The following is a 13042-nucleotide window of genomic DNA, read 5'->3' as shown; positions in this document are numbered from 1 at the left end:
AAACTGAAAGATTGACAATAAAGTTGACTTTGAAATGGTACACAATATGCCAACCAGTGCCTCTAAAACTTGCTAATTATTACTTTATTCCTCTTCTGAGTTGTGGTTTTATCAAAAGGTTATGTGCTGGACTGGACTCTGTGACTTCCTGGAGTCTCCAAACGGTTGCTTTATAACCTAAAGGTGAACAAAAAATATATATATCTCTTCTGGCTGCAGCATCCCATTGAACAGAAATATACATTCTGTTTAATGGGATTACATTTCCCCTATGCAAGTGAGAAGATTTGAAGTTTCTATACATGAGAAGATGAATGGGTAGCTTCATAGAAAGAGTAAGCATTACCCCAAAATGTTGTGTCTGCATAGAAACCTTGATAATGGACATGAGGCAGACACCTGCTGGCTTACCTTTCAGCAGGTAACATTGTTGAACAAAACACCATACAAGCACATAAGCAGCGTGTTCAGATCCAGCTGGCTCAGTGTGGATCTCTGAGGCTAAACCCTGCTATCCAAGCTGGATGGGAAAGTGTTTGGACAGCTTGAGTGAGATGATCCTTTCAATTGTGTGAACAAAAGGCTCCCAAAACCAACTCTCACTCTTGGACCTGAACTGGTGCAGTTTGGTAAACTCATCAGAGAATGCTCGTGGCCACTGTTGCTCCTCACTCATCTCCATCCTTTACGTGCAACAGCTGCACATACCCATCCCTGTCTGCATCCAAATACCAGCATTAGCAGCAGGCTAGGAATACTCCGAAGTTCAAACTGTCACAAAGCATTTGCCATGCTGCTGTCCTCTTACATTTGCCACCAGACAGTCAATCTCTTATGGAGTGACAGAGATTTAGTCATACAGACACGCAGCTCTGTCTCTTTGGCATGTGTGTTGGAGGCTGCAAAAGCCGGCCAGCTTCTTTCTTAAAGGAGCAGTAAGAAAACAAAAATGATAGCATTTTAGGATCACTTTGTTTCCGTGTTGGACCTAAACACCAGGGGGTATTTCAAGAACTCTAATTTTAGACCTGGTTAATACATTTAGGATTCATGAAACACCTTCTGCTGGTGTTGGCAGACCGGTGGATATTTATTAACCATGGTTCCGTTAAAAGATGTCAGGGGAAAAACCGATTTCACTAATGTGTAGCGTAGATCACACGGAAGTGCAGCGAAAGCAAAGGGAAGCTAAAACAAAGTGCACATTTGTTTGCTGAGGCAAATGTCAACTTCTGTGAAAGCCAGTCTGCTGCAGGGTAGATGGCCTGCCAACTGCATCTATTCAACAACAGACACCAACACAGACTGAGGGGGGGGGGGGGGGGGGGGGGGGGGCTTTATGTGTGAGGGTTGGGGGTAAAACCGAAAAACCAGAGGAGAACTGACAGTGTGTGAAGAAGGGTGTTTATTTATTCTGAGATGAGCAGAGAGGATATTCTGATGTATAATTACAGAGAGAGAAATGGTTGCAGAATAGTGTGTGTGCCTCCGCTTCACCACGCATCACAGTATGTATTAGGGCTGCTTAATTAATCGTATTTGAATCGCAATTACGGCTTGCAACGATTACGAAAACAACGTAATTGAAATAAAACGATTATTTTTTTATTATTATTATTAGGCTACTTTTCTTTTCTTTTTTAAATTGGTTTTTCAGTTGAATTATAGTTAAAGTTCAGGGTAATCAACTGTTCAAAACATACTGTTCACATTTTTTTTCTCCAATAAATTGATGTTTTCAAAGTAAATGGATAATCGTTTTTAATAATCGTGATATCAATTATTGACCCAAATAATCGAGATTATGATTTTTGCCATAATCGAGCATCCTGTGTGTGTGTGTGTGTGTGTGTGTGTGTGTGTGTGTGTGTGTGTGTGTGTGTGTGTGTGTGTGTGTGTGTGTGTGTACTGCCTGCCAGCTCCACGCTACAAAGGCCATATACTTGTCAGTGTCAATGAGGACAATGTATGTCTGAGGTTATCTAGGGGGCTTAGCACACACATGACCGCACATACAGTATATGATATGAGTGTGTGTGTGCATGTGTGTGTTGTCAATCTGTCATCGGGGGGAAGTTCATTTGCATCTCCAAAACAAGTACAGGCGTATCTCACACACATGAAGATCGAATAGTTTCCCACATATGTTCTGGTGAGGCTTACATTTTTTTTGAAGAATGCCAACCATAGCTGACTTCCTTTATGGATGAAAAAAAACATACTGTAAGAAAGGAGGTAAATAATAAGGAGATAATAGACATTTGAACTCGCACCACGCCTGATATAAATCAACTCATATCATGAATCAAGGCTTGTGTTATAGAAGTGTGAAGGTAGCACCAAGGTTATAGATAAATATAAAAAACAATTCATTATTTTCTAATGAAGACCAGGCTTAGGAGGGTTAGGAAAAGGCGGAGGGTAAACACTTCAACAATTTTAACCAAAACCAAATGTCAACATTTTGAAGAAGAAAAAAATGGAAATGTGAGCAGCATCTACAGCACTGTTTATTATGAACAGGAAACACTCATGTTTTGATTGAAGGCAACAAGTCCCTGTTCCAGCTTTTCTGTCACCGCTACTCACATTAGGTTTCACTGCGAGAAGAGAGGCTGCCGCAGTCACAACTACACTATTCTCTCTGTCACTCAAGTTTCCCTCCACACACACACACTCACACACATACAGCTGCAGCAGTGATATGAAAAATAAACAACAAAAAGAAAAGAACTCAACTTTAACACAGAGGTGTGAAGATATGAAACGAGCGCTTACCAGAGAAACAGGGCTATCCCAAAATCTGCATTCAGCGGCTGGTTGGCAGAAAGTGGTTGGGTTTGTTTGGTGCGTGTGTATCCTTCGTCTGCAGCTTCCGGTGCTACATTAAAGACATGAGAGCTGTTTTCTGGAGAGGTTCACACAGGAGGCAGCGGTGTGATTCGTTGCTCAGCCTGCGCACATTTCTGGACGTGAGAGACTCGGAGCTGTTCATTTCAGTCTGCTCCGCTCTGAGCCCCGCCAGGCAGCAGGTCGCTGCTGCTGGGAGGAGGAGTGTAGAGAGCCGCCGCGGCGCGAAGCTTCATGGGTAATGTAGTTCACGAGTACTAACGCTTAACTGGCTCTTGGAATATTTACTGCAAAGCCAATTTTAATAGGAAATTACCTTTACGCACACTAATATGAATAACAATATACAAAATGTAACAAAGCTGAAAGTAAGATGCATGAATATATTCAACACATTAGGAGATTAAAATATATATTAAAGAAAATATTGTGTGGGCAGGGGAAACAATATGAACCATTAAACAGGCACATGCTTATAAGATTCCTTGATGTTTGTCTCTGGGGAATGGGCTGGTAGGCCTGGGGCCCTTCTCACTTCTCTTATTTTTCATTTCCTCGCTCCTCGGTCTCGGTCTCACCGGAAGTTGATTTGTCTGAGCCATCTTGAGTAGCGTCCCAATGGCCTTATTTTTGCCGGAGGAGCGAGGAGCGATAATGGAGGAGCTATAACCGAGGAACCACTCAGACACTCGCCCCGCCCCCTTACTGTGTATCGCTCACTGATTGGACGAGGCAGTGCATGCACTGATCTGATACTTCTTGACATGAGAGCAGTTTCCCAGCGGAGTGAAGAAAATACATGAACCTCACGGGAGTCACTCCTCAGTTTATACTGTGTTTTGTTTCAATTCATGTATCATTTAGTTACAAATATGTGATATATATCTGAACAACAAAGTGGTCAAAAATCATTTTCTTCATTTGTTGGAACCATTTTCATGATCACTTTTTTCGTTTTACATTTTCATGTATTGTCATTTCCATTCAGTCAGTCATTAAGTGCTATTAACATGTTAATGTGCTACATATCCACACAAACAAACAAAGTGTGCAATCCAATGAATGTTAATCTAACTGGGTTTTGATAGATAACATATCTCTTTTTCTTCTCTCAATTATTTTATTTCTATTGTGCACTCTAATCAATATGATTCAATATTGTTCGTTTATACATTTTAAGAATGGCGTTTATCTTTTTTGAGAATGAGTTCTTATTTGATTTGATTTATTTGGGTCTACAACAGATGATACAAATGTTTGTGTCAGTAAATGTGTGCTAACCGGTGCTAACAGAGGCGGGGGTGTGTGTGAAAATAACGGGGACAGAGCTGCTGTCAGACGATCAGCTGTGCAGCGTCATCACAAACGGACGTCGCTTCACGTGACGCTCCGGAGGAAAGTACGTCCCATTGCTCTTAAAATTCATTTCCCTGCTTCTCGTGGTTTCCTTGCGTCCCTCCATGCTTCCCTGGTAGGAGGGACTAGTCACAGGGAAACAACGCAAGTGAGGGACGCAAGGAATCCATTTAACCGAAGTGCTTCAGCTTCAACGCAGCTAAGCTTCAACGCACGCCGCCGTGTGTAGCCGGCCTACACACGGCGGCGTGCGTTGCCGCTTGGCGGTGGGCGTGTCTTGAGCTTGGGGAGTCAACGCGAGCAACGCGGCCGACCAACAACCAATCACATGAATGTCCCGCCCCGGACATACAAAGCAAAGCATTCACGCTACATCCATGCTGGCTAAATATACTGTCTATGCTTGCTAGCTGTCCATTCAAACGAAGTACACTGGATATAAACTCCCCAAACAGGCGAAAACCTACCAGTTTCACCCACTGTCTCTGCCACCTCCCCCCATGCCTGGCTCCTCCGGTTTGTATCCCTGTATGTAAAGAGGGACTGGTCATATAGTACCGCCACGATAATTTCTCCTCCATTTTTTGACATATGGGAAATAACTGCGGTCTGGCTCTCCCAACATACACGCGGTTTGATTGGCTAGCGCTTGTAATGTCAGATTTGCATACGCGGGATTTGATTGGCTGACGCCTCCGTCGAGGCGGCAAAAGTAGAACATTGCTCTACTTTTGCAGCGAGCACCGCGAGAGAAGCTACGCTTTTCTCCCACAATGCAGTTCGGCGAATCGTGACGTCACCCCATTCAAAGTGAATGGGCAGAAGCGTTGAAGCGGCAACGCACGCCGCCGTGTGTAGGGGCCGGCTCCGGCTGCCGCTGCACGTCAACATTGCTAACGTTAGCGCTCGATTTCGAGGACGATGTATGACCAAAACAACTGTCTAATTTCGTCAGTTTAGATGTTATATCTACTTGTTCTCTCTTGTCCTTTCTCTTTTGAGCGCCGGTCTTGTGCTTTGGTTTGCTCTACATTATAAATGCAAGCTATTACATTTTTTATAATGCTGCCGAACTTGCTGCTGCTAGCTACAGTACAGTACAGGTTGATTAAACGGTTCGCTCGTCACACAAGGTATCACATGACATGAAAGGGAGCAAGTTCACTGGACAGACAAATAACAAATTTGTTTTTTTTGTTTTTTTTTGCATGGGCCCCTGACCGGCTCTGGGCCCATTGCACCGGTTGCACCGGCTGCACCGGCTGCATCGTCGATAGTAGTTACGCCACTCAGTTCACCTTATGAGCCAATAATAATAAACTAATAGGATATAAGATAAAGTAAAATTGTCAATAATAAGAGGAAATAAAGCAAGAATTGAAAAATAATGTAATCATCAAAGCATCATTTTAACTATAGTAGCTATACACACTGAGTCTAAAGGTTTGTGTTTTGCAGTCCATATTGTCAAGCCTCGAGGCTATATTTAGTTTACAGGTTTTTAATAAAAACTGATTTAACCATTAACCAGTTATTTCAAGCCTTTGTTGTTCATGTGCTGTATACTCATCACCAAAATATTTTATAAAACGTTCTCAAAATTAAATGAAAAAACATTGTTGATGCTTGTTGTTTACAAAGCATGGGGATTTTCAAAGATTTAACAACAGGACGATCTTTTAGTTCCACTGTTACAATGATTCCATGTTTCAAAACATCTCAAAGGGAGATTAAAGTAAAACAGCAGACGTTACGTGTCTATTAGTCTAAGTAATTGATATATTCAAATTCCTCAGGACACCCTAAGGACTTCTGGGAGTCCCCTAGGGAGACATAACTTGTATTGAGACTGGTAAAGAAATACCAAGCCTAACACTGTTTGTCTTGAGGGGGAAATACCTTTTCTCCAACAGTAAATAGACTGCTATTTCCCAAGAAACCCCCTGAGTGTTCACACATTGTTGAATGAATTCTCTTCCAGGAGCAGCTCCATGATTGACAATAATAGCTACTATAATCACATCTTAACTGGATGTTACCCAAAGTGTGAAAAGCAGAGGGTATATGACCTCTTTGTGAGACATAACATCATCATGTTATATGACACTTAATAATGACATATACCATTTAGTAGAAGTAACAATGACAGAGTCCAGCAGCATTAAACAGGACAGTTTAAAAAAAAAAAAACACTAGTGCCTCCTTGTAGGATCATTCAAATGAAAAGGACATTTTTTGAGTTATTTTTGTACTCAGGCAGAGAACTTGATAAATGAAATCCTGCACCAAGACAATACCTCTATTTTCTTTGCGGTCAAACATCCCCTTGAGCATTCATTGTTCCTGAGCGCTCTTTCCCCTACTTTCTGACTGCTGTACTTACAGCACAACTACATCATAAGTGTGACTGTGTATCTGTGTGTTGGGTGTGGGGAGTGTATAGGAAATGCTTTTGCCTCTCAGAAGCTGTATGTCTAAATTTAGAGGCCCGTGCCGCCACTGTCCAACTGTCAGACGCTGCGTCGGACTGTCGGCCGCTCAGGAAAGAGACTGGAGGCGTGTTGAAGTTAGGATACATCAAACTAACTGGGGTGGGCTGATCTGAGAATAACACATTTGTTCTGCACACGCCCTGAAAACAGAGTGGCTATAAATACCCAGCTATACTGAAGAGAGAGGAAGGAAGTGTAAATCTAGTGTAAAAATGTGTTTTTTTTACCAAATGGGCAGATTAGGTGAGAGTGTGAAGTGTATTTAAACTTTAAACTTGACCACTTTTGACCAAACTTAATTGGTTTATTCAGAAAATGTACTGAACTTACTTCATTTATGTATTTATTCATGCTGACATGAAATACACACATTATAGTCTTCACTGTGAAACGTCTGATGTGACAACCTTCTCTTGAGAAAATGACAAATTGTTGTTTTGATGTCATGCAGCAAACTCCCACATTACACACACGCTCATTTATTTTTTAGAAACAATTCATGCCATGATTACATTTGACTTAAGTGCCAACACATTCAGAATTTAAAGCATTACCATTTCCGACATGTTTTTTATACCCTGTCAGGCTTTTGACCTCTTTTCATCTGCAGAGTGCAGGAATCAGCATTAGTGGCAGAGCATTCCCGTCCTGCCTGTCTATTTGATTATGAAAAGTGTCTGTTTGATTGTCTATTTGGAGAGCAGCACCTCCTTAATTGACTTAGTGCAGTGACAGACCCCCACTTGTTTTCTCTTAACATAATTCTTCTTTGTGACATCGTTTGTCAGATGTTTGCAGGAAGGTGCCAAAGTCAGTTTCCCTGTGAGTTTGATAATGAGCTTTGTCATGTGGTTGCGAACGAGATGGAGCTGTTTACATACTGTCAGCACACAAAGGCTGTTAATCTACACGTGTGTTATTAAACTATCATTAAGTGCTTAAGTGCTCTGGCGGTGAAATAAACAGGCTAATCAGATTTTCTAAGTAAACGAGGTACTGTATATGAACTGTGTTTCAATAAAAGTACTTTTTTCTAACTTTTACTTCAGTAAAAGTACCAAAATAATTACAATAGTATCAAAGGTAAAGTACTTATTCTGCACAATGTCCTGCTTTAATATAACAATATTATATTATTGGATTATAATTATTGAAACATTAATGTGTTCATCACTTGAACTACCCCTGAGAATCAATAAAGACTTAATGATATAATATTATAATTGATTTTTTGATAATATGTTGTACCACTTATCTAAAACAGGAATTTGACTTAAGTTATCAGATAAATGTAGTGAAGTTAAATATTTGGTTCTGAATTGTATTAGAGTTGAAGCATTAAGTAGCAGTACAGTAAGTAAGTACAGATGTTATTATAAGTAAATTTCCCCCACTGCTAAATAGAAACCTGACACTGAAGAGAGCAGGAATGTGGTTGTAGATCATTGACACCTGCAGAATTCCAATAGCAGTCTTATATTTAAAGAACAAAACATCAAGCCTCAGACTTACTGTAACAACACCTTTTCTAGACCCCGTGTTGGAAATGCATTTACACTTTAGGGGTGCAGAATTACAATCCATACATTTCCCACCTCCCTTCACATAATGGTGTATATTATACACCGACTTTTAAAGAGCAAGTACAAGATGCAAATCAAATGTGGCCAAATATTTTTGAAGGATTGTATGAAAGCAAAACATTTAATATGAGATTGAGATTCAAATTCATAAAAAACTGACAATTCAACTGATGAACAGGCATTCATTTTAAACCCAAAATCATCAATATGATCACATATTCCTACATTTATTTGGCCTGTATAGCTTATTTATGTCTATGTGTGTCATTTGTGTACCCTTTTTGTATGAATTCTCAGTAAACTATGTCACACTGGTGAGTTATTTATCCTCTTGCGTCCTCTAGCGACAGACGTCAGCAGCACCAACCTCTGCTGAGGTCAGAGGTCACACAACAGAAAACATGGCGGCTTCCAGTAAATTGACCGTGGTGTTGAAAGCTGTGAAGAACATAACAGCCCAGTTTTGTCCGTTTGAATCAAATGTCGGGTCAACACGGTAAGAGTTGTTTGTTAAATGTCTCGTTGTGTCGTAGGGTCTTTTTGTGTGACTGCACTGTGGTTTAAAGCCGTAATTTGACAATGAGGCGACTGTCTGTTCAGACAGCAGTCACCACCATAAGATATGATTATAGTTTAGTCTTTAGGACGCATTTTATTTAGTTTAAAACGTGTTCTTGTCAAACAAGAATGCTTGAATGAGATTGTGTGGTGTGTGGGTGCAAAGTTAAATACGAACGACATAAGGATTTCCTAGTTTTCCTACTACACGTTACCCTACAATTTCAATTATTTACTTTTATTATAGTTCAGCTAAAACTGTTTTATACTTATCCGCCATAACTAAATTACATAGTATGAGTTAGTCTAAATGCCTTTAATTTTTCAGTTAATCTGGTTGACTAGACATGTTTTTAGGACTGTGTGCGTGTATAGATCAGGGGTGTCCAACCTTTTTTGAACCGAGAGCTACTTTTAAAGTTGCCAGTCTGCCGAGATCTACCAGTCCAAATAGAGAGGCGTAGCCATTACTGACAGCCTACTACCAGGTAAATACCTATGGTAAATACACACTTCTACTTGAATAAAACTGACCTTTGTACGATTAATATATATTTTGTGCCATTATATAAAAATAGTGTTGCTACAAAAGTATAAATTAGGCTTACTAATAAGACAACTCAGATCTGAAGCTACACCGGAATCTGCTGCCAAAGTGCAATATTAAAAAATTAATAGAATCAAACCCTTTTTTTTTGCATTTTAGTAGAATATAAAAAGAAATGCCTTTTTTAAAATAGGATGCAAGCAACACTAGTTTCTTAACCTGAATTGATAATAGACTATAATCAATTTAAACAGAACAGATCTTAATGTTTGCATTCTTATACCATTTTGTACATTAATTATAATGAATAAGTTCAAACAAACTAAAACTTACAGCTGATTAATAACGGTATCTAACTTGAGTTTTTATCAAAAACCTGTTGAAATGCTACTGTTTTTTACTGTCCCCCAAAAGCGCGTCGGCAGCCTCCAGGAATGCTTCTTACACAACTTCGCCGTCTTTGAAAGACTTCATGTGTTTCGCAAGAACGTGACTGACACGATAAGATGCTCTGGTAGCAGCCTTGCTCTTGTTGTTGGCCCTGGTGAAAATGGACTGCTGTGCATTTAGCTGTCCTTTCAGGCCCCTCACCTTTTGGAGCGTAGGGCCGAATTAGGAGGGAATTCCGTCTCGTAGCGTTTGTGCACTGTTTTGAAATGCCGCTCCTAAATTACCCTTCTTCGATAAAGCCACGCTCGCATTGCAGATGAGACAGATTTGAATTGGAATAGATACACAAATAATCATCCTCCCACTCGGAGTGAAAATTATATATTTTGGGCTTTTTTGCTTCTGCCATAATTGCGGTCTTGTGTGTGTGCGGACTGGCACTCCTGTTGACACGGACAACGTCAGCGAAATAGTGCTCACCAGCCACGCCCCAACCAGTGCATTATTCTGGTACAGGAAGATTATGTTATAGGACATTAACGATAAAACAGAATATTGTTGTTCTATTTTTAGACACCCGGTCGATCGCGATCGACTGGTTGGCCACCCCTGGTATAGATTAATTGATTGGCATCTTCCTGAGTTTCCTATTGGATTTGTTTCCCATTTGAAGGCGGGACTAATTACACCTTTTGCATTTGTATTGGTAGAAATAGAGCTGTGACCCATCAATGCTTGGGTTTACCTTAACTCTGAGCAGAGGTGTATTAATCCAGAATAACTGAAAACACCTTTGCATGTGTTTAGAGGCAAAGATGTTTTTTCAACTTATTCTGACTGATCAGACTTCCCATGATAACCTTTAGCTATGTAATGTTTGAATTTTAGGAGATGACCAAACTTCACCAACCAATACAAATAATAAATGTGCACCCCTCCCACACAAGTGGTGCACAAAATCAATAGGAGGGTCAGGTTGATGTCAGTCTGCACACTCCCACACAGGAACAAATCAACACCAGCCAAATGGTGGTGGTGGTAAAATGTAAATGTAAAATGTTGGTTGAAAGTGGCTCATTACATTTGAAACATTCACTAGCAATGTGGCTGGTGCAAGGAACAAATATGTTTCACCCTGCTCCAACAGGGTCATGAGATGGGGCCTATTCAAGCTAAATAATTTGTGACATCGTCTGTGACGGTTGGGGTGTGTGTAAGGCCATTATTCAGCAATGTTGGTATTGGTGAATGGTGTTTTACTCATACATGTAAGCCACATGTAATTAACAAGTTTATCTATAATCTGTAATGTGGTAGAGGACAAAACATTCAGAAATGTTGATTAAGTATGTGGAAATATTACATTGTAGAAAAAGGCACTTTGTGTTGAAGTGCAAAGTAGAACAAAATGGAAAGTTGGATACAAGAACTTCAAATTGTACATTATAAATGTATTAAGTACTTTCTATCACTACTGTATTATTGGATAATTAATCTGAGATATGCTGGTCTGTCCTGCAGGATGTTTCTGTGCGTGATGAGCTCACATAAGGTCCGAGCTACCAACTTGAACTGTGAGGTGATCGCCACAGTGAAGCATGACGGGTCTGAACCTGTAGTGGAAATCACTTACTGTGAGTATTACCTGCCTGCCTTCATGTGTGGGACAATATATGTAATGGTGTGGTTCTATGAAGCAGTGTTGCTTTGGCTGTTGAGTTTTGCATTTGCCGTACATATTCCAGGCATTGTTTAGTCCACGAAAGATGTGTAGAGACATATAGGCTGATTGTTTTACTTGCATTATGGAAATGATGGAGAAAAATTAAATGACATTTGTTTGAATTATAAATATCCTCAGATTTGTTATTGGAAAAAAATCAGCGTTCTTTTGAATTGCATTTTCTCTGAATCAGAAACACTGTATTTATCCCCATGGGGAAATTAGATTTACTAACAGTTGCTGTATTTTAGAATAAAATTAAATATATAAAGAATAACAAGAAGAATGAAAACATATAAACAACAACAATAAACATGTTTCTTATTAAATTATTTACTGTAGTTTCATAATATTTACAACAATAATTAAGGCATACAAATAGTTAATTACTCAAAATGTACAGTGTAATATAGTAATGTCATATACGTGTTGCCCGGTTGAATACTTAATGTACTTTACTACTTCAAGTAGTTAGAAGACACTACAGAAACTGTAGGATTATTCTACATAAGAAGTTGACTTGAGGTAGTGCTTGAAGACAAAAATGCTACTTGATTTGAAGTTATAGTGGGTGGGTGGGCTCTTAGAAAATATTTGAACTAGGTTATTGTGGAGAGGTGATCTTTAAATAAATGAACTTTACCCAGTAAAAAAACACTGGTTTTTAAAAATGTATTTCACTTTTATAAAGTTAGGAGAGTCCCATTGATATTAACAATCTCTTTTTCAAAGTAAATCTGAACATTTAAAGAGACATATTTGTTGTGGTCTCCTGGTGGATGTTTTTTAAAAGTCAGGGTGTATCGTCATTGTAATTACAGCTCAGCACATACAGCACAGCGCCTACAGCTAAGTGTGTGTTTTAGTCTTGGAATTTCCTGCTGATGTTGTTACTACATGATATTACTCGCACACAATGAGTCAAGTACTTGTCAAAAGTCAAAATGTCTGCCATAGGTCAGCAGGACTGTGTGCGGATGTTGCCCATTGTGTGTTACTCGACTTCTGCTCAGTTACATTTTCACCTTTTTTACTCCTTATACAGAGAGAGTGTAAATGTGTCATTATGGGTCATTTAAATGTGTCTTTGTCTCTCTCTACTAAAGTGGACGGAGATAAGCTGATATTGAAGGGAGCGAAGCTGAACTGCAGCGAGATGCTGAGTGCGTTTCAGTCGATGTGCGCAGCCAAGGAACTACAGGCAAAACTCGCAGCAGCAAAGAAATAATATGTGTTGAATTTATCTGTGATCTTTGTATATTCCTGGATGTTAAATATTAAAGTATTTCATAAATGTGTTTGTTCTGTTGTGGTTTGACCTTTGATTTACTGACACGACACTGCATTGATGTAATGTGATGGACAGGCATGATACTGAGTCACTCCTCTTCCTCTTATGAATCCAAGTTCCTCCACCATCTAAGCATCAAATTCTTGATCCTCTATGCCAGTGGTTCTCAAAGTGGGGGGCGCAGAGGCATGCCAGGGGGGGCGCGAGAGACCAGGAGGAAAAATTGTTATATATATACAAAAAAAAGATTTA

General features: G+C 39.7%; 1 protein-coding gene across 1 annotated transcript; it reads left to right on the top strand.

Moving 5' to 3' along the window:
• Window positions 1-2879: 2879 nt before the first annotated feature.
• On the top strand, window positions 2880-12797 carry mrpl53 (mitochondrial ribosomal protein L53). Its single transcript, XM_034200947.1, has 5 exons — window positions 2880-3088; window positions 7487-7520; window positions 8626-8777; window positions 11298-11410; window positions 12606-12797. The coding sequence occupies exons 1-5, from the start codon at window positions 2895-2897 to the stop codon at window positions 12725-12727; spliced, it is 615 nt and encodes a 204-aa protein (XP_034056838.1). The 5' UTR covers window positions 2880-2894; the 3' UTR covers window positions 12728-12797.
• Window positions 12798-13042: the final 245 nt, after the last annotated feature.

The sequence above is a fragment of the Gymnodraco acuticeps genome, unplaced genomic scaffold (genome assembly GCF_902827175.1).
Source record: "Gymnodraco acuticeps unplaced genomic scaffold, fGymAcu1.1, whole genome shotgun sequence".
Taxonomy (NCBI): Eukaryota; Metazoa; Chordata; class Actinopteri; order Perciformes; family Bathydraconidae; genus Gymnodraco; species Gymnodraco acuticeps.
Note: the sequence above shows the minus strand (reverse complement) of the source record. Positions and strands in the feature narration are given on the sequence as shown.